The sequence below is a fragment of the Canis lupus genome, chromosome 21 (genome assembly GCF_011100685.1).
Source record: "Canis lupus familiaris isolate Mischka breed German Shepherd chromosome 21, alternate assembly UU_Cfam_GSD_1.0, whole genome shotgun sequence".
Lineage (NCBI taxonomy): Eukaryota > Metazoa > Chordata > Mammalia > Carnivora > Canidae > Canis > Canis lupus.
The window spans coordinates 29,577,760-29,600,924 of NC_049242.1; the positions used below are offsets into that span (position 1 = coordinate 29,577,760).

A 23,165-nucleotide genomic window follows, 5' to 3' on the forward strand; every position below is an offset into this window, starting at 1 on the left:
GTTTGTCCAGGCACTGCATACAGGGTAGGGCAAGCCCTGCATACATTTTTACATCCAGCCTCAGTGTGTCCAATTTCTTTTTTTTTTTTTCCAATTTCTAACTTCCCTTCTCACTCTCGTGATCTATGTCAAAGTTATACTGTGCTGGACTTGGAGCATGGCCCCAGTTTTCTGAGAATAACATGTATGCAGTTTGAATATTGGTTTGTGTATGAAGCTGTGTATATGTATATATATGCACACATGCTTATTTTTGTGTTAAATATGGTATAAATTTACTAATATCTGTGAATATTAAATGCATTTACTCATAGGCTTAATAGTAAATATTTATGACATAAGAAGAAAAAATACACAAAAGATAAAATAATTGAGGAAATGAGAAAAATACAATTTCATATTTAATTATATTTTATTAGATTAAATGTTCCAAGACAATGCCATTTTCTATAAACTTTGCTCTCCTAGACACTCCACCCTCCTAGAGACTCCTCCTTGGGAATGCTTTATGCATCACTAGGTACTTTACAGAATACAGAAGCCAGTCTAGCTCATTAAATATTAATGCTGCTTATCTCTAACCCTGTTATCCACCAGCACCTTAGGAGAATACATAACCTCAAATAGAGAAGTAAACTTTCATGAAATTTAGTCCAGATATACTATCTTCTTAAATCTGTTCTAACAGTGGCCTACTAAGTGGTTTATCAATTTAAAACTCATAATACTTAGAGTATTAATATTATCCTGGTCCAAAAAAAAAAAAAAACCCAAAACAAACAAAATAAACATTGTAAAAAATGCTAGATGCCTGGAGACCCTTCCATATTCCACATGTCAAGTTTTAAGAAAATTCCCAACAGTTTTCCCAAGTAGTTTTGTGATTTTTATACTTCCATCAACAAATATGAGTTATATAAGGGCTCCGAATGCCACACATCCTTAGTTGGCAAACTTGGTCTGGGCCCCTTATATTATGACAAACTTTTGGCACGATGTAGGAAAATTATAAGGATAGTACAAGTGTGGGATATTTACAACTTATTCACCTGAAGACAAGAAGTGGCTCCTGGAATTTAGAGGCTCAGAGAGTATTATGAAGAATGCTACCTGATAGGAGTGGATTTATTTTGAGGAGTTCACTCAGCCCATAATGGCCAACAGGTCACCTGCAAGGAAAGAACAGGTGGAACCCAGAATATACTGACTTTATTTCTGTCCTATTCTCTGATGGTACTTTCTGTTTTTTTTTTTTTTTTTTTTAACCCAACTAGATGCCAAAGGGCAAGGGATGATGTTGATGCAGTGCATACTTGTGAGTCCTCCATGATACGGAGTATGCATGGTCTTAGAAAGGCAAAGAGAAGACATCCAACACATTGGTCCACATAAATCAAGAGCTGGGGGAAAATTCTGAACAAAATCTTGAGAGCCTGAATTCTTATATATTCTCCTTTCAATTACTAATCTATATTTTTTTCAGTATAATATCTGTGATATTAGATACGGTCTCTTTTTCTTCCCAGGGTCCCCTTAAAAGAGATTTGAATTTCCTTTTAACCTTTTAATAAAACCCAGAGTTATCCAAAGTAATCCTGATTTTTAAAAAATAATGTGGCCTAATACACTTTGAAATCAAATCTAATATGTTTGCCTTGAAGGTTAGAATTTAAAAAAATAAGAATGAAATAATCATGTAATTGCCGCCCACATGCTATGTTTGTGTTCCTAGGTATTCTTACATGATTTAAGAACCACAGTGAAATTTAAAGTGTAAGTAGAAAGCCATTAAGCCTCTGACTGGCTAGTAATCTGGGACCTGTTTGATGATGGCATTTGCTAGAGGATGTAGTTTGCAGATCATCCGTAACCAGAAGGTATCTCTAACCAGAAAACATAAAGCTCTATCCTCAGGGATATGGAAATTTTCTATCCCATACTTTAGGTCCAGAGACATGGCTCACTGAGAGAGGCCTTTCCCTGGAGACTAGTTCTTGTATAACTCCTTGGCTCTGGCTACTGGGAACTCAATCACAAGCAGCTTGCAGTCTGTGGCATCCAGTTCTTGGCAAACAATTTCTCAGATGCTGAGCAGAGGTAGGTGAGTTAGTCCCTGTTTATGCTGGAAAAGAGTTCACAATGGCAGTAACAAAGTGGTCCATGGGACAAGAGAGCTCTGGTGGCTCAGTCACAGTCTCTGTAGCTGGGGCCATCTCCAACTGGTACAGCAAGAGAGAGAGAGGGGAGGTGTGTTGAAAACAACTTGGATTCATAGCTGCACATCAGTCACTCACACAAAAATACACAGCAAAACTCTCACAGTGATGAATAACAAACTGACATCTATGAACCCAAGAACCTATATCTAGATACAGACATATAACAAAGAATGTCACATGCAAACACAAAGGAAAATACCAATGATAACCCTCATTATCTGGCCCAAATGAAGCCTTTTCTTCTCTACGTCCTTCTATTTTGTTATCTCAGAGGGGAACCTCTTATACTGGCAACAGACATCCTAGCGGGAAGAGGTTACAACACATCTGAGAAAAAGGAACAGACAGGTTGAAAGATGAGAAGCCTGGGAACCTGATACAGAAATTATTTAATCCTGTGGCAAAGAATAGAAGCTAGTCCCTGGAAGAAATACAACAGTATAGCAGAAAGTTGAGTGCCTGAAAAGAAAGAAAGAAGTTCAGAAAGCGAGAGGAAGAAAGAACCTCAGAGAATTACTGTGAAGATAAACTTAGGAAATATGTATGGAAATGCTCATTAAACAGAAAAAAAATGATTAAGTACACAAAAAGGAAGGGTGACTGCATAAGTAATGATAACGGTTACAGTAGAGGCAGTGACCCAAACAGACAATAATTTTTGCCAACGGTAATAAGCTTATTGACCAGGAATATTCTGAATCCAGAGTATATTTAGAATGCAAAGCACATTTTTGAAAAGTTTCCCCATAAATACTAGTTTAAACAAATGGAAGGAAAACTATGACAGTAGAAACCTTGCATAAACCAAGAAGGAAAATACTGACATTAATAGAATTTAAACTCTGTGAAATTGGGTCTTCAGTTCAGTCCCTGCTGCATGCCCACATTTGGAGCAATGCGTGGTGGGTAGTAAGTACTCTATAAATGAATTAAATTTGTCAAATGAATTAAAGGATTCAGAACTGGGGACTTCTATAATAGATGAGGGCAGAGGGTATAGTAGTGGTAAGTTTGCTGATGATATTAAACATAGAAGGTGAAAAACTTAAAATGTAAGTCATTGGGAGAAGTTATTAGAACATGTAACAGCCTATAAGATTTTAGAACCTTGATACACGAACTTAGTCTTTTATTACAAGAATAATACAACAAACACAACCCAGCTTGGTGAAATAATCATCGCCCTGCCCACTGTAGGTGCCACCAAGAAGAGTGAACAGAAAACTTCTCAAACTGTAAAGGAGCTCTCAATCCCTCTGCCATAGCCCTGCATCGAGCCCCTTTTAGGATGTGAATCACTGCTTCTCGATCACATTTTATTTAACAGGACTATATTGTTGAGATACACGTTTTTCAAAAGGAAAAGTATTGAGAGCCATTGGTGAAGAGATAAATTATAGAAAAAGTTACGTTAAAAGAGGATGGAAGTTTTAATCTACTCAGTTGCTGCAAAGGGGAAGAAAAATAAATTTGACAGCTGTTTCTGAAGATTAACCTTATTAAACTGTTATAAAGTCGATCAACTGCAATCTATCTCCATCACTAACAACATGGTACAGAATACCATCATTTCTAACCTGGAAGTCTGTGATAAATTTCTAATTGACCTGGCTACAAATGTACTTGCTGCCTTTTATTACACACTTTTGACAGTGAACCAGAGTGATGTTTTGAAATGCAAATCAGGTCATGTTACACTGTACTTTATAATCCTATAGTTTCTTCTCATTGTTTCTATTTTTATTTTTAATATTTTATTTATTTATTCATGAGAGACACACAGAGAGAGGCAGAGAGACCTAGCCAAAGGAAGAAGCAGGCTCACTGCAGGGAGCCTGATGTGGGACTCAATCCCCCGACCAGGGATCACGACCTGAGCCAAAGATAGACATTCAACCACTGAACCACCCAGGTGCCCCTCTTCTCATTGCTTCTAGAATGAAAAGAAAAACTCCTTAAAATTAACCACAAGCGTTTACATGATTACTCAGTTTTTGCCCCAGCTGTTCCCATTAACTAGAAATATTTTTCTATACTCATTCCTCACTTCCACTTACTATTATTGGACTCTTAGCCTTCAGCTATCAATTAACACTTCCTCAGGAAAACATTCTCCATGAACCCTGGCCAGGTTAAATAAGCTCTTAGTCTATAGTGACTCTTCTTGGAGCCTGACTGATACTTTGCACTTATTAAGTATATATGATAATATTTGTCTGTCTCAACAGACTACATGAATCATGAGAGCAGAGCTTGGATTTGATTTTCACCATCCAATATTTTAAACACTAATACTAGGCATCTACTGGTTGCCCAATTATAGTTAACTGTGTTCAAATGGAGAATTGCTAGGAATTGATGACTAGATGTGAAGCAGGCAGGAATATGGAAAAGAGAAAGTATTAAAAATATCTTCAAGATTTCTTGCCTGGGATGTTGTGTACATAGCATCACTACCTAAAATTGAGGAAAATGGAACAGAAAAGTTTTCAGAGTAGAGAACTACAGAACCTGTTGGATAAGAAGGGCTTCAGTTATCCTGTAAAGTACTTGGAGATACATAGAGAATTGGGGAAGAAAATTTCTAGAAACATATTTTTGAGAATCACGAGGGAAAAAATGTGTTACTTGCAGTTAGGAAAGTGAACGGAATCATCCTTAAAAGGCACCTGGATGAGGAGAGACTACAGACAAGGACAGAATACTATTGAAAAGAAAGATGAAGAAAAGAAGTAAACACATTTCAAAGAGTATTCTGAGATTTAGAAGGAAAACAGAAGAGGTGTTCAAAATCCAAGAGAGAAGAGCATTTTATGAAGATGAGAAATATATTAGTAGATGAAGAATTTATCACTCCCTGTTTGTAGTCATGCCCTAACCAGTTATTATATTTAGTTATTTCTAGTCTTCATGCAATGGGAACATTGGAGTTATAAGGACTGCATAAGATTCAGTATCAAGTCCAGAAAAAAAAAATCAGAACGTGCATTCTCAAAGAACAGTTAATTGCAGTGCATGAGATTTGTAAGACTTTCTGCAGTATGCTAAAATGTGTGTGTCTGTGTGTGTGTGTGTACATGTGCCTGCATTGGCAGTGGGGATTATGTCTGGTGAGTCTCCGAAGGATTGTTTTGTTGATCTAGGAATAAACATGAATTTTTTTTTGGAATAAACATGAATTTTATTCCAAGCCTCAGATAGTAGCAAATTAAAGTTTTGTTTCAACCACAGAAATATAGAGAATATTTGCAAAGGAAGAAAGAAGACAAAATGAGATGTGAAGTTCAAATGCAGAAAAATAATTAGGAAAAGACTATATTTCCCAAGGCTAAAGGATAAGATAAGGCCAAGGGAAAACAAAGGCACAATGCCATCTGTAATATCTACTATGGCATCCCTCCCGGGTTTGCTTTTTAGGACCTATCCACCTATTCCTCAGTTGCTGGAGATATCAGATGCTGAGAATTCACATCTACATTCCTCCCTAGAAGGAAAATCTCATCCAAAATTGTGCCCCATCACACAGGGTGGCCCATGGCTAGTGACTAGACACCACAGGAACACAAATAACTAGCTTCCTTGCCTCTTTGTGGAATAACTTAGAAGGGCTATTCCAGCTCCAGAGCTTCCCATTGTATCACTGGAAGTATCGGATGCAATCTCATGAAAGGTCAGTTTCTCCTTTGAACTGATCCTACCTTATTGACTTTTTTATAAGTATATTTCTCTAGAGAACTCAAAATTCCTTCTGCACACCATGTTATATCTCAGTTCAGTTTCAACAGAATCAAATTAAAACACTATATATGATCATAGGAAAGATTGTCATTTCTACTCAATTTTAATTTGCTAATTAGGGCCTGTCACTAATTCATGATCACTACCTATCACTATATAAAGTATCATGATATGGGACGCCTGGGTGGCTCAGTGGTTGAGCATCTGCCTTTGGCTCAGGGCATGATCCTGGATTGGGATCAAGTCCCACATCAGGCTCCCTGTGAGGATCCTGCTTCTCCCTCTGCCTGTGTCTCTGCCCCTCTCTCTCTTTCTCTGTCTCTCATGAATAAATAAATACAATCTTTAAAAAAATAAAAATTAAAAAAATAAAGTATCATGATATCATGGAGATAAATCTGACACTGGTTTTGACCTCAAGGAAATTATACCCTAGTAGTTCATGTCTACCAGTTTTTCAAGCTGGAGTGAGATCAGAATCACCCGGAGGGTTTATTAGCAAATTATTGGGCCCCATCCACCCCCAGAGTTATTGGTTTAGTGAATCTGGAGTAGCGTCTAAGAATTTGCATTTATAACAAATTACGAGATGATGCTCATACTCCTGGCCTAGGAAACATTTTGAGAACTACTAATAACCAATGATAGCTAACATAACAGAGAGATAAATAGACCTACAAAAATAATAAATAATCCTGAAATAAGCCACTTAGAGAAAGCGCTGATGATGGTATGTCATTAAATCTGGGCTAAGAACTATTTTGTTGATTGGAGCTGGTAGGGAAGATTTCCTCATCAGAAGAAATAAGAAGAATGACATGGAGAAGAAAGTATGCAGAAAGTCTGAAGTTCGGTTTGACCTAAGCATAGAGGTAAGATTACATAAATAGGTCAGAATTCGTGTTTAAGAGTCTTTGGTGCCATTTTATAAAATATTGGCTTTTTTCACATAGGTAGGGCACTCTTGCTAGTTTTATTCTTATGAATCAGAGTTGACAAACTTACTCTAAAGGGAGAGAGAATACAAATTTTTAGCTTTGCTGGCCAGAAGGTCTTGAATACAGATGCTCAGTTCTGCCATTGTAAAGTGGAAACAGCCATAGAAAATATGCCAATTAATGGGAATGCTTATGTTAAAAAAAAATCTTCATTTACACTCAAAGGAACATCAAGGCAAAACATACAGCACTGTCTTAGATGTAGCACTACCTAAACTCAACAAGCCCAGTCACTGTAGGTATTCCACCCACGGACCAGAGCACCCCATAGAATACATCCTATAACAGCAAAGCTTGTAATGGTTGCACTCATTTGAAAATCACACAGGCTCCACCATGTCACGGATTGCATGCATGGCACAGGGCCAGTTACAACCCAGACTCAATCACAAGGCACACCAGACAGATGCCATTATTATAGTAAAAAAAGTCTGCTGCTAACTTCAACACATTAGCTTCTATCACTCTTATCAGGGAAACTAACTACTGCACTAGTATAGCCTACACTCCTCCTAAATTGAGGTAAGTATCTGGCCTTGGTAATTCTCTAAATTTAAGAAAGATAGACATATTGTCAGTATTCAGGCAGCATGAAGGATTATCCATTAATATTATGCAGCATGAAGAAGGCAGGAAAGAAGGTTAAAAATCACCAAAGGCTCTTAACAATATCTAAGAACAACCGTGTTAAACTGCCTAGGAATGGGAACGTAATATAACCTAGTAAGTGATAAGACGTGGTAGTTCGAGGAGGGATATTATTTTGGTAGAATCACATAATGGTCTCCCAATACGTCTAAATTTCTTAATTCCATTACTTAGCTCAGACCAAAACACCAGGTATCCAGTCCTCCACCCTTATGGTAAATATACTTTATCTATTCCTTAGATACTGAAAGGGAGAAAAATGTGAGACATGTAGGAATTTGCTATATTTGAAAATGTTCTACGTGGTTTTCTATGTAGATGAGGCAAATACTTTGAAGTGAGTGTCTTTTTAATTGTGCCTCGTATTGCCTCTCTAGGTCTCCACTGCTATATTATGGAATTAAAGAATGGATTTTCTGTTTCTTCAGAAAACAGACAACATGCTATAAAAAAGATTAGGGTCTTTCCCTGGAAGCCAGAAAACTCCTGCAAGAAATGTGTCTATAACCAATTCCTAGCAATATGCTGCATTCCAACAATACACAGTTCCATCTTCCCTCCTTCCTTCTGGTGGGGATTCCAGGACTAGATGTGCACATCTGGATTGGCTTCCCCTTTTTTGCAGTGTATCTGATAGCCCTTCTGGGGAACATCACTATCCTGTTCGTGATCCAGATGGAACATAGCCTCCACCAACCCATGTTTTACTTCCTGGCCATGTTGGCCTGCACTGACCTTGGCTTGTCCACAGCCACCATCCCCAAGATGCTGGGCATTTTCTGGTTCAATCTCAGGGAGATTGGGTTTGGTGCTTGCATCACACAGATGTACACTATCCATATATGTACCGGCCTGGAGTCTGTGGTGCTGACAGTTATGGCCATAGATCGATATATTGCCATCTGCAACCCCTTGAGATATAGCATGATCCTTACCAATAAGGTGATAGCTATCCTGAGCATAGTCATCATAGTCAGGACTTTGGTGTTTGTGACTCCATTCATATTTCTCATCCTGAGATTGCCTTTCTGTGGTGTCCGGGTTATCCTTCATACCTACTGTGAACATATGGGCTTGGCAAAGTTGGCTTGTGCCAATATTAGGGTCAATGTTGTGTATGGATTGATTGCTTTCTCAGTGGGATACATTGATCTATCTGTGATTGGATTCTCCTACGTCCAAATCCTCCGAGCAGTCTTCCACCTCCCCTCCTGGGATGCCCGGCTCAAGGCACTCAACACATGTGGCTCGCATGTCTGTGTCATGTTAGCTTTCTACCTGCCAGCCCTCTTCTCCTTCATGACACATCGCTTTGGCCACAACATTCCTCATTACATCCACATTCTTCTGGCCAATCTGTACGTGGTTGTTCCCCCTGCTCTTAACCCTGTTATCTATGGGGTCAGGACAAAACAGATAAGAGAGCGTGTACTAAGGATACTTATCCCTAAAGCCTATTGACATTTAGATCTAGGAGGATTTTCCATGACAATTAAGGGAAATAATAATATAAAAGTAGAAGTAAACATTGGAAATATTTTTGTAAGACTTCAGCACTCCCACACAGGCCAATCACCTATATTTCCCCCACTCTTCCTATTTGTACACCCACTAGAAAGCATAGTTCAAAGCTTCCCAAACTATTTCTCTACTTTACCACAAGAAAAATACAAAACAAAACAAAAAACACTCACATTTAAACCACATTGATATTACAAAATTTTTAGAGAGAAAAAGGTTGGCAAAAAAGTGTGGCCCCAGTAAAAAGCCTTGAATAATTTCCTTTATATGGAGTTTCTCTTCATTCACATGTCAGAAGGGAAAGTTCATGTCTTAAAAAGATGTGGGATTTCATCAATATCAAGCAAGATACAGTGGCAAGAGAAATTAACTGGAAGTCGTAAGATCTACATTTAAATTCAAGACCTGGCCCTGATTAGAAGATATGCCTGAAAATTTCATTTAGAGCTCTTTGAAATTCAGTATTCTTGCCAATAAAATGCTGTAAAGCAATACTAGTCTGGCACTGTGAACTCAAAAAAAAAAAAAAAAAAAAAACCTGTTGAAAAAATCTTTGCAGTTTGTAAAACATGAAAAGATTTGGAAAAAAATAAACAAATGTATTTCTAGCATGGTTGTTACTTCTACCATATGTAGGTTTAGCCTACTAAAACCCATTCTAATATATAGTCTCTGTTATGAAGTGAGGGCACCAGCTCCAGATTACCCCATTGCTTGGTGTTCTTTACAACCCTCAACCCTTACCTTAGTAAGAGGGTCTGTTCATCAGGAGGCTAGAAAGCCCAAAGAATTAAAAGGGCCTTGGGATCCCTGGGTGGCGCAGCGGTTTGGCGCCTGCCTTTGGCCCAGGGCGTGATCCTGGAGACCCGGGATCGAATCCCACGTCGGGCTCCCGGTGCATGGAGCCTGCTTCTCCCTCTGCCTGTGTCTCTGCCTCTCTCTCTCTCTCTCTCTGTGACTATCATAAATAAATTAAAAAAAAAAAAAAAAAGAATTAAAAGGGCCCAATCTAGAATCCTCTTACACTATTAGTGGTAATGAGAACTGGTGGTCACTCTGGAAAGCAGTATGTCAGGTTCCTCAAAAAGCTAAAAGTAGAACTACCCTACCCAACAATTGCACTGCTAGACACTTACACAAAGGACACAAAAATACTGATAAGAAGGAGCACATGTGCCCCAATAGTTACAGCAGCATTATCAACAGCCGCCAAATTGTGGAGTGAGCCCAAATGTCCATAAACTGATGAATGGATAAAGATGTGGTGTTCAAATATATATACACACACACACACATATAAAATATGGAATATTATTCAGCAATCAAAAAGAATGAGATCTTGCCATTTGCAATGACATGGATGGAGCTAGAGTGTATTACACTAAGCAAAATAAGTCAAAGAAAGACAAATACTGTATTATTTCACTCCTATGTGGAATTTAAGAAACAAAACAGATGAGCATACGGGAAGGGAAAAAAGAGAGAGGGAAGCAAATCATAAGAGACTCTTAACTATAGAGAACAAACTGAGAATTGATGGAGGGAGGTGGGTAGGGGATGCCCTAAATGGGTGATAGGTGCTAAGGAGGGCACTTGTGTAATATGTGTTACATGCAAGTGATGAATCACTAAAGTCTACTCCAGAAATCAATATTACACTATATGTTAACAGAACTTAAATAAAAATTGATAAGTAAAAAAACAAACTATTTTGGTAAATAATAACAATAATAAAAGAGGGCTCTATCTGGACTTGAGGCCTCAGGGAAATCCCATCGCCTACAGTTCTTATTAGAGTGAGCTTTAAGACAGCTATAATAGAGCCACACTCAGTAAGAGCAGAAAAGGAGAAATGACATCCGCTTGCCTACATGAAGGGGCTCTCAATACCCTCATGCTTGGCTCTCATTTCCTCAAGCCAAAGCCATAGGTGTGACTCAGCATTTGTCATTTTCCACAAAAGAATTTTCTCACAGGCTCCCCTCCATCTCACAGCTGCTGGAAGAGTTTATCTACCACCACCTTCGTCCTGTCCCTCAGAAGACAGAAGGGCCAACTTCAACACTGATGACCTAAATGATAGTAATAATCTCAATGTCCTTACATACTGATAACAGTGATAGTAATGACAAAGAAAACAAAAGCTCACATGTTTTGAACACTTGCAGTATAATAGTATCTGGGCATGATAACATTAATTTTCATAAGACCCTTGTGTGAATGATTATAAAAATTAATTTTAAAAACATCTAACAGAAAGGATGCAATTCATAGGAATAAGATACATATTGTTAGGTGATATTGCCCAGCATTTCGTCTACTCCGTTGGTCTCTCAAGGAGTGCTTTCCCTACCTCTGCTATGCTTCTCCCAGGTGCAAATCCAGAAGGGACTCAAAGAAGAATTCCTGTTAGTCATATTCAGACCTTAATTCCTCCACCAGGTTTCTCTAGATCAGTGCAAACGGCTACTATAATTATGAGAAGCTTGATTCAAACTACAGGTACATGGTTATAGAAACTACAACTTGTTATTGGGGTTTTATAAGGGATGTAGGGTCCAGTACACCTTTTGTCATGCTCCGTAGTGATGAACACAGCCTCTGGCACATCAGGGGGCTCAGCAAACATCCCCTTGTTTATGATATTGAAGTGGCTAAGAGAAGAGTTAACCAACTGCATCTACAATGCATCTTTAGTTCCCAGTAGTAGATCCCTAAATAAAGAATGGACAAAACATATACTCGAGTTTCATGTTAAGAGGATGACAGTTTCTCACAGAATTGTCAAGCCCAGTGCAGGTGGCTCAAGGAACTGGGCACAGTGGTCCTAAGATAGGCTTTAGGGTGAGTCCTCTTACACGTAAAGGGGAGAGAGGAACAGAATTACCCAAAGAACCAGCTCATGAGGGACAGACACAACTTTGCCACGAAGTTCTTATAGCAAAAAAACAAAACAAAACAAACAAAAAACAAAAAAGAAAAAACAAAGCAAAACAAAACAAAAGTCCTTTTTGTACAGTCTTTGGACATACCTTGTTAGTAGAATGAAGTAGTATAAACTAAAGCCATTTCAAATTGGTAGAGTACAGATGTTATGTCAGTTTAATAGAGAAACTCTGTGGAGTCATTTTGCTACCACAGGCTGACTATGATCCAGTTGTACTGGAAGGGAGTGTATTAAAAACCTGAAAAGGAGGAAGAGAAAAGCCAACCACCAGCCACTCACCTCACTGCCTGGTTTGCAGGTTAGTCACATTAGAAGGGGAATCTGCATAAGGAACACAGCCTTTGAGAAAGAGATCTATACCATTTGAACCAAAAACTACTATTGAACACTGCCACTCAGGATCAGTGAAGATTTAAATCAAGATCCAGTAGCAAGAGAGAGCAAAAATTAAATATCTGGAGGAAAAGGGGAGTCTGTGCTGGTGACCAATGCTCAAAACAAAGACCTAAATATTGTTGAAAAAACAAAACTACATTTTACATATAGAATAAAGTAGTGTTTGGGAGCCTCTTAATACATAGTCATCCTGATATGCTAATTCTAAACCTTTTAGTGTTAACAATGAGAGCTGTGACCTCAGAGGCCCAGTGTGGGACATCAAAATTCTGTAACCTTGGAGTCTACACAGCCTAGAGTTAGTCAGGAGAAAAAAAAAAAAGAAGAAAGAAAAAACCTTCCTAGCTACAAGTCAACACTGCTCTCTTGTGGCTACTAACAGGAATAGAAATACTGGGATGAATTCAGTTCTCAATCTCTTCATGGTGTTTGAAGGGGGACTAACAACTCTGTGTTACGAAAATTCCTGGGACCTCCAACACTTAGGGGACGTTTAGTGAGTGGCTTCAGGAAGAAGACATTGTGCTTCCAGCTCATTAGGCACGTGGGGATTTGAATGATTAATTTAAAACTTAAAAGAGATATAACAATTATTCTGTGATTTTCTCTTTGTCAATAATATCTAAGATCAATATCAAATCAATGACATGGGCCAGGTATTCATATTTACCCATATATCTATATTTAATAAGATATTACATTAGCACTATTTGTAATAATAACATTTACTAATATCTTTATCTACTCAACTGAAATTATCAAGTGCTTTACTCATGATCAGCACAGAATGAATGAGCATACATAATTACCAAGAGGTAAACTACTTTTAGAATGATTATAGTCAAAACAGACCGTGAATTATTATTATTTTTGCAAATTGGGCAACTGAGGAAAAAAGATGAATTACTAATGGTTATTCAGCTACCAGGGACCAGAGATTGGAAAGAAAAATCAGGCATGTTTGCTGATTTAATCCATTTTTCCTAGCACATTGTCTAAGGATTGAGCTACATTTTCGTACTTCACCTGAACAGCTTTGTAGCTTTCTGAAGTTTTTCATACTCCAGATTATAGATAGCAGAGGTAGTGCACATCAAAATCCATCATACACTGAATTACTCAAAGCAAGTAAAGTTAGTTACTATAACAAAGATACCACAGTAACTTAACATAATAAAAGTTTACAACTGCTTCATATCCTATTCCAGTGCATGGGGGTTTTGCTTCATGTCAACACTGAGGGGTGCAAGCCTCTTCCATATGTGGATCCTCCATGTATTAAGCCCTTATGGATCTCCACAGGTATTTCTGAATCTGGCTGTCATGAGATGGAAGGGAGACAATGTTCAGGATCTTGTAGGAGGTTTTAGTGGCTCAATCGGGAAGAGATTTACATCACTTTTTCTGTCGTTCCTTTGGCCACACTGCTCACATAGATCCAGCTTCCTGTAAGTGAGGCTGAGTCACTGAATGTTCATTTCTTAAGAGAAATGATATGAGAGACTCTCACATGTAAAATATACTTACACTCTTCTTAAGGGAGACCAGCCAGGCTCTCATGTAGTCACTGTATGCAGCACAAAGCCCAAGATCTCAAGCAGTGAGTGTCTTCTGCATCAGGTTCCGACGTGATTCCTCATGGTCCAATCCTTTTTCTCCTCTCACTGCATAGATAATGGTGGAACAGACACCGCTACAGGTCATTAGAATTCCCATTTGGAAATAAGGCATATAATTCATTCAGTAGGAACTTGTCCATGGTAAGGCTGGAATACTTTGGGAGCAGGTGCTACCACATTTTTATCCACTGAAGTGGTGGAAGTTCTCTGACTAGACATTGGTTATGTTCTCTGGGAGGAACTTGCCATTGTTTCTATAACCTCTTGTGCTGCCTTTGCAGGATTGTGTCTTCTTCATTGTCCCTCATGACATTATGCCATGCATGTGGCTTCTTTTGCATTACTGCATTTGGACTGGGCTTCCAGCTGATAAAATATTAAAATCAATCATTGTTTTAATTCTTTGTTTAAGGATTTATTTATTATTTTTATTTGAGAGAGAAAGAGAGAGTTGTAGAGGGGCCGGGCAGTGGGAAAGGGATAGAGAAACTAAAGCAGACTATGCACCAAGACAGGGGCCCACGTAGGGCTCAATTCCATGACTCCAAGATCACAACCTGATCCAAAATCAAGGGTTGGTTCCTCAACCAACTGTGCCACCCACGTGCCCCAATAATTGTTTTAATTATTAATCAAAAAACTTCTTTAAAAGCCAGGCTCAAGTGTTTTTGGCAATACACAGTCTCAAAAACCAGATTTCTAAAAAAAAAAAAAAAAAAAAAAACAAACAGATTTCTGACCTGTTTGTATCAGGGCATTTCCAAGCACTAGTAATTACAAGCACATATTTTCTTAAACATAATTTTAAATTTTTCTTTCATTTCTCTTGTCTTTTCCAGTTCACCCTGCCACTCCTTTTCAGGTAATGGTGTCTATCTAAGGCAGTGGATTTGAGTAAGACAACTATACACATAATCTACTCTTATCAGTGCTGGTTGCTATGAGTCTGTGTTTTTCAAAAATAATGTAAAACATTCTCTTAAACTTTGATCTCCCAAGCAGTAGGATAAGCCTTCAAAACTCTGTATATATGGACTTTCTCTACTATCATTAATTTCTACTTGAACACCTGCCAACTTTATGCTAAGCTCATCTATTTATCATAATAACTTTGTTTTTGTTTTTGTTTGTTCAATTTTTTTCATAATAACTTGTAAATGGAATCAATAATTGCAAACACACACAATTACTTTAAGTTGTACCAACCATTTCCTCTAGATTTACTATTTAGTAGACTTATCAGATCTCCTTGTGCCGTGATTTTTCTAACATTGTTATCAATTTTCTCAGTGTCTGTGGTGTTAGGATAACTTGATGGCTGTTGAAACAAACAATTCCAATTTGTCAGTGGTTAATATGTACAATTTAATTTTTTGATGACATCCATCCAATGCATTTAGGAGAGGCTGTCCTCCATGCTGTCTTTCAGGGACCTAGCTTCTTCAATTGTGTGGTTCCACCATTTCTAGGGCTTCATATCTTCAGTGGATTAAGTGCAACTGGCAAACGTAGAGGGGGAGAGAGTATAGAGGACTTCAAGTAGACTGTAAATATTGTACCTAGAAGGGGTGTGTGTCATCTCCTTGGCCAGACTCCGTCTTATAGCTCCACCTAACTATAGGTGAGCCTGGAAAATGTAAATTTATCTTGCATCTAAGATAGGAGAGAACTCTGTTTAGTAAACTTAACCTTGTCTGTGTCATTTGTACATATTGATTGTCAGCTGAACTCCAGGCTATACAGTGGGAAGAGTGAGAAGTGGTAGGAGACCTCTGGTAATTTTATGGTTCTCATCTCTCTGAGACACTGTCAACCAGATCCTGAACTGCTGCTTGTTTGCCTCCTCCAGGTGAACATTAAGTAGATCATCAGGTTTTGTTTTAGATTCCTAAGAGAGAAGAAAGGGGCCCTTTTGTGTCCCTTCCATGTTTTCCAACCATTCTTGTATCAGTGTTAATAATGGAGAGGGATATTGGTACACTGCATCTCAAGACTAGAAGCTCAGTGAATAGGTGCAGGGATTTGAACCCAGACCTGCTCCCTAGCCCAAGACTGTTTAAACATATTCTTAGAATCCTCTTTGACACTTGCTAGGATGGCATCGGGAACCTGACATGGGACTTAAATGAGTAGTGCACTATCTGCTCAGTCCTTGAATTTGTGCAGAGTTCTTCTGGTCTGTAAAGAGACATTGCTGTTAGGACACAGCAGGAAGAGGACCTGATGAGTTAATATTCCAGAGAAGGACTGACCTTGGTGGATTTCCTCCACAAAGTCACTGATATTATTGCCTTTACTTGGATGTTTATAATAGAATTAAGAACTGTGTCCTGTTTGAGAAAGAGGCTATGAGTTTCCTCAGACCCATTCTTGCTCCTGAAAAAGTAAATATTGATTTGTCTGTAGGTGGAGCCAAAAGAGGTCTGTTTATGGATCCATGTTCTGTGCTTCCTCAGAGCTAGGTGAGAGTGCATTCCTCGACTTTCCGGGTATGCTGCTGCCTTTGGAGGAGTCTAAAGAAGTTTGTATGCTATGTTTATCCAACCAACTACCCTCCACTATGACATATTTCTAAGACTGTAAGATTACATTTCTCAACATGTCTTTTTCCTGTTGTGGGGCAAATACTGCCTTGCTTAATATTACCACTTTCACTTTCCTTCTGCACCATGTTGTAATGATCATTGTACCTCATTCTTCCTGGTCCCCACACAGTGAAGGAATGATCCATGTGCCCAAACGCTCGTGAGAAAAAAACCTCTGATACTCACTTTTAGCATAACGCATCTTGGATTTCAACTGTGAAAGTCAGATTTAGGTCTTGACAAGGCTGCTCAGCTGTTTGCATTGTGTATATAATTTTCAGTTTCACTGCCCCACAAAGATAAGACGATTATTTCACTGTGAGTTTTTACTCAATCATATACATAAAAACATTAACCATAGTCACTCAATATCTTTGTTCTTTTTCCTTCCTTATCTTCTGCCTACCTCTTTGCCTTTTACCCCTTTTTCCTTCCTTCCTTCCTTCCTTCCTTCCTCCCTTCCTCCCTTCCTTCCTTCCTTCCTTCCTTCCTTCCTTCCTTCCTTCCTTCCTTCCCTTTCTTCCTTCCTTCATTCTTCTTTCATCCTTCCTTTTTTCCTCTGCTCCTTTCTTTCTCTTTCCCATCTATGTTCTCCTCCATTTTCTCCTTCCTTCTATTCTTTTCACAAGAAGCTCAGGTAAGCTATTCTGCTCTAGATTGTGACACCAGGGCTTTAATCTACCTTTTCATAATTTTTTTCCTCCAAAGTGGGTCACCAATATAACAATTCAGGATCAATGATTGTTTCAGATAATCTCAGTACATGTTTTGAACTCAGGTAGATAAAGAACAGGTAACCAGCTTTATTACCTGTCCAGCTGGATCCAGAAGGAGAGAAGATAATTACACAAACAGAACTAACAAAGTTACAGAATTCAAAGACTTGTTTTTTATAAAATTTTCTCATGTTCCACACTGAAGGTTTATTCCATATACAACATGAATAATTTAGTCTTGTTCTCTCTGTAAAAAACATTTCTGACTTCCATTTCATGGTAGACCATGTAGCCTAAAAAAAATCCTTACGTTGCTAAATAACAAAGTAAAATACAATAAACTTCCTCTCAAATGCATATGTTTAAAAGAAAGTAAGAAAATTTGAAAGTACATAAAAAGCAATTGGAGATGAAAAAAGACTGTTAAATAGGCCTGAATCTATGGCTGTAATGGGAACATTTATCAGTTTTTACAACAAAGGGCTTTGCATTTTAAATGATCATACAAATTAAGAACACAAAAGTTGGATACTCACAAGAGTAGGAGCAGAATTAAGACACACAGATCCCACAGCACCAGGAATCTTGAGGGGACATAACTTTAGTAAAGGAGTAGATAAGAAACACATACATGTGTGTGTGTGCGTGCGTGTACACACCCACACACACACAACATATTTTGTCCTGAACTAGATTTAGGAAGACTAAAACAAGTTTCCTTTATGTAGGTTTAATTTGGAACTTACAATATGTGCTGTGGGGAATGTGCAAGTGGATAAATTTATATAAAGTTTTGTTAGGATGGCCTTCAAGAATCCCACAAAAATAGCTCTATTGATCATGAGTTCACAATCAAAAATTATTAAACATGAGGAGAATCAACAGGATTATATATAAGAATTTTGAAAAATGAGGTTTTCAGATATAAATTACAATGATTACACTTAAAATGGTTATAGAAACAAAAATAGGCGTTAACAATACATGTAAAAAGAGCATTAACCTATCATGTTTATTTGAATGAAACAAAACCATAGCTTTAAGAAATTTTAAAAGTATAGTAACTAATTAAAAAAATAGATTACGCAAGATTGACACAACTGAGTTGACAATTTATAAAATGAAGCTGAAGTGGCAGAGCTTAACCTGAAAGCAGTCCAATTTGAAAGACAATAGAATATAAAATGGGTGAAAAATAAAGGCAATTGAATAAGGAAAGTCCAATATACACCAAACTGGATTTGCATAAAAAATATAGAAAATGGGGAAAGGAAAAAAAATACTCAAAGGGATCATGTCTGAATTATCTTCAGATTCAAAATGCTGAAATAATCATAAGCAGAATAACCTTTCAAAAAAATAATCTATACACTTTTGTTGACACTCCAACATTCCAAGGAAAAAAAGAGTAACGGTATAATTCTCAACAACAACAATAGGTGGGGCAGCCCGCGTGGCTCAGTGGTTTAGCGCCACCGCCAGCTATCACCTGGGCCTGATCCTGGAGACCTGGGATCGAGTCCCACATTGGGATCCCTGCATGGAGCCTGCTTCTCCCTCTGCCTGTGTCTCAGCCTCTCTCTCTCTCTCTCTCTCTCTCTGTGTGTCTCTCATGAATAAATAAATAAAATCTTAAAAAGAAAACCAATAGATAACAGAAAGTTGTGGAAATATACATATATATGTATATAGTGTTCTTTGTTTTTTTATACATTTATTTTTTATTGGTGTTCAATTTGCCAACATATAGAATAACACCCAGTGCTCAGCCCGTCAAGTGCCCCCCTCAGTGCACGTCACCCAGTCACCCCCACCCCCCGCCCACCTAACCCTTCCACCACCCCTAGTTCATTTCCCAGAGTTAGGAGTCTTTCATGTTCTGTCTCCCTTTCTGATATTTCAGTGTTCTTTATTTGTATGATCATTTAAAATGCAAAAAATATTATATGTTGTACATATTATATGTTAATGCATACTTATTATATGTTATATATAATGTATATATTATACATTATATGTATATAATGTATATATTATATATAACATTCAATTACTATATGTAAAAAACAATTGTTGATATTCAAATCCTACCCAGCTAAATTTTCACTAATAAAAACCTGTTTGGAATAATAAAATAAATATTTATATTTTAAAGCACGAATGAGTTAAGGAGGAAGAGTCAAAATCTAAGAGAAGATTAAAAAAAAAAAAAAAGAAAGGAAAACCCAGAATTTAAAGCTTCTTCTACTCTGAGGACTTTGCCAATCCTGAAAAAAAGTCAGTAAGAAATGGAGTAAAAATTTGGCAATTTCCTGACAAGAGAAGATAAAAATTAAAGATCCATCATCCTTTGATGGCTGGGGGTCTTCCTCTGTGACCTCCTCCACAGAGTTATAGGGTTGAGGATAGTTTAGTCAGTTCTTCCCCACAGATGCATCCATATAAATTTCACCAAAGAAGATTCTCCTCACACAGTTTTCTTAACCTTCTCTTCCTAGAGTTTCTTTATTTAGATTCCCCTAGAGCCTTTGATCTCTCCTGCCCTTACATTATTGACAATGCTGCAGTAAGCCTTTTACAATATATTCTCTTGGAAAATAGACCAGAGGGCCTCCAGGGCCCAAGTGCTTAACAAGGACACCAACTCCTGTGATGGGGAGTGGGGACCATAGTGGAGTCAGAGTTCATAAAACCAGCCTCAGAGATGCCAGTTCAGTGCTTTCTCCAGCAGCCAGAAACAGCAGCAGTGCAGCCTTCTAAAACTGGTGAGTTTCCAGCTGGACTCAGCAGGATGATTGTGAGGAAGGAGATAACGAGGAGGGGAGAAGAGTCCAGGAGCCTAGTATGTAAAGGAAAAGGAACTCTTTCAATAGGGCCTGGTGTACATGCCGACGCTGCCAACATGCTTAGATCAAGTAAAAGGCTGAGTGGAAGGGACCGACCTATGCTGTGATTTCATCAGAGATGGGGCTGAGTCATTTTGTGTCCATCCAGGGTTTGCAAACTTCTGTAGACTTAAAGACCCCCCACCCATATCATGGCTGGGAGACCAAGGCCCTGTGACTGGCTGGATCAGATTCTTCCTTTCTACACTAGTCTGCACTATGAGCCAAGGTGATTGGTCTGTTTTCTTATGTGGGTATGGGTCTTCTGTCATATTTTATTTATTCAAGGCTTATCTGACCTTTCCAGACTGTCAATCATTGCCAGAGACCATGTTTGTTCAATAGCACTTAGAACAAGGTTAGCCCTTTGTAAATGTGAGTCCCCCAGTACAAATGAATGGAACTGGATACTAAATATCAGAGCAATGCTCCAGATGGCCAATGAGTCCTCATTTCTCAGATTAGTCCTCAGTTTCCCTAAGGAGAATACAGACAGAGAGGAAGAATGGTCCCAGCTCTTGAGGAATTTACTAAAACTAAGCTGAAAATATGTAACCACCTGGGAGAAAATATCAGTGTTATAGGAGGTCTGAAACTGGTTCTTCTCTGTATCAGTTAAAAGATCCTTGGTAACATTCTGGACTCCAGTCTCTCTGCCCACTCATCTTTTCTCACCATGCCTCAGATACATCCTTCTTCTCTACCTGCATGGCCTTCCTTCAGATCTTCATCACTTTTCCTTTGGATTCCTCAGAACTCTCCAGAAGCCTCCCTCCCCTCTATGTAATTCTCTGTGTTCCATCTACAGCACATCATTTCCCCATTCAAATCCTCTGTGCTTCCCTTATAGTGCATACTCTACTACTCTCAGGGTGACCTCACATGACTACCTCTGTATACCTTAACCATGTCTGGTGACAGTCTACTCTCCTTCCTGCTTCCCCAAAGAACTAGGATCTACCATCCCCTAGCACCCCATCATACTGAACATCCACATAGAAGTTTCTTCTTTTACCATTGCCTACAAAGAGAGTCCCCTCCTCCTGGTGAATGTTGCCTCATTTTTGTATGCTTCTCTGATATTCTCAGCTTATCGTGTCTCTGGGCCTAACAGGATCTCTGTTTTTTGTTTGTTTGTTTGTTTGTTTTGTTTTGTTTGATTTCCTTTTTTATTTTTTTTTATTGGAGTTCAGTTTGCCAACATATAGCATAACACCCAGTGTTCATCCCATCAAGTGCCCCCCTCAGTGCCTGTCACCCAGTCACCCCCACCCCCCACCCACCTCCCTTTCCACCACCCCTTGTTCGTTTCCCAGAGTTAGGAGCTCATGTTCTGTCTCCCTTTCTGATATTTCCTACCCATTTCTTCTCCCTTCCCTTCTATTCCCTTTCACTATTATTTATATTCCCCAAATGAATGAGACCATATAATGTTTGTCCTTCTTTGATTGACTTATTTCACTCAGCATAATACCCCACAGGACTTCTGGAAATCATAGCCTTTGTCTCTCTGCAGCAACACCTAAAGTTAAATATCATTTATCTATTTCATAAATGAGGAGTGTATATATCATAGAGTGTAATAGTTCTCAGGGCCTTTAATGAGTATAAGAGCCGGGTTTCATTTCTGTCTGAAGCCAACTTCTCAACCATATAACATTGCTTTGTTCATCTGCACATTTGTCTCTTTCCCACTGTTTGTTTCTAAGATGATCTTTATTACCACAACCGTATTGTGTCTTCCTCTATTAATTAGGATACCAATTTTTGCTATACATTTGTATGCTTAATTAAGACCAGGTACAGGGAAGGCACCAACTCTTTTGTTTATTCGGTAGATCAGGTCATTCTCAGGATATAGAAGAGCTTATGGAAAGGACACAGCTTTTCCAAAAAAGTGGATATTTTTTTTTAAGGTACCCAGTGGATATGTTTTCTATCTTCTTATTTCACTATTTCATACTAAGAGTCATTTTCCTGATCACACATGTAAATGCATAAGAGATCTATCTCTACCCCATATTTAACCCATGAGTCTTTGGTTTGCTTGGAAATCTACAAAGGTAGAAAGATGTGTGTGTGTGTGTGTGTGTGTGTGTGTGTGTGTGTGTGTGTGAATAATCTGTATTTGTAAAACCTGGGATATTAAAAATGAAAGTCCTTGAATCAAATCAATACCTTCATTATCTTCTCTGGCAGTAGTCTCATACCTTCTCATGCACACATCACTCTCCTAGAGGAGACTTGTCAATGGGACAGCTGAGTAGGATCAGTGATTCCCAACTATACTAATTATTTGCCTCCTGGGCTCCTTCTCTTACTTAGTCTGCCATGACTCCCCAGCTCTTTTCTGCTTCTTTGGCTATGACAGCCTTTACTGTCATCCTTCTTAGTACTTGGCCATTCATTTCTTTGTTTAGCAGTGAGGGGGGAAAAGATAGTACCCACCACCACCACCCACCAAAGAAACCCCGGAAATTCATCAAAGCAGATTATAGATTATAGATTCCACATGCTAGGATAATTTGATCTGAGCCACAAGGAATCACAGACAATCCTGCTTACCAGGTAAAAAATTCCTACCTGGCAGCCCTGGTGGCGCAGCGGTTCAGCGCCACCTGCAGCCCAGGTGTGATCCTGGGGACCCAGGATCGAGTCCCACATCGCGCTTCCTGCATGGAGCCTGCTTCTCCCTCTGCCTGTGTCTCTGCCTCTCTCTTCGCTATCTCTGAATGAATAAATAAATAAATCTTAAAAAATAAATAAATAAAAATTCCTACCTACATAGGTTTACATGCCAGAACTGACTTATTATCTAGCTTCCATTTTACCTTTGGTCAACTTCAACTATTTTGAATACTTTTCCTAAAGGTATCTAGCTCTATTTCTCAGT

General features: G+C 38.5%; 2 protein-coding genes across 2 annotated transcripts in view; one reads left to right on the forward strand and one right to left on the reverse strand.

The window, feature by feature from the left end:
- Positions 1–12,666, reverse strand: part of LOC119864989 (olfactory receptor 52E8-like) — a 60,969-nt gene extending 48,303 nt beyond the window's left edge. The window contains exons 1-2 of the mRNA XM_038568860.1: positions 12,351–12,666; positions 9,869–10,082 (exon numbers count right to left, since the gene is read on the reverse strand). The gene's annotated coding sequence lies outside the window, so the exon portion shown is untranslated. The remainder of the gene's footprint in view (positions 1–9,868; positions 10,083–12,350) is intronic.
- Positions 8,126–9,064, forward strand: OR52E5 (olfactory receptor family 52 subfamily E member 5). The gene is given in 1 exon segment (NM_001388721.1): positions 8,126–9,064. A coding segment is annotated over 1 exon segment (939 nt).
- Positions 12,667–23,165: the final 10,499 nt, after the last annotated feature.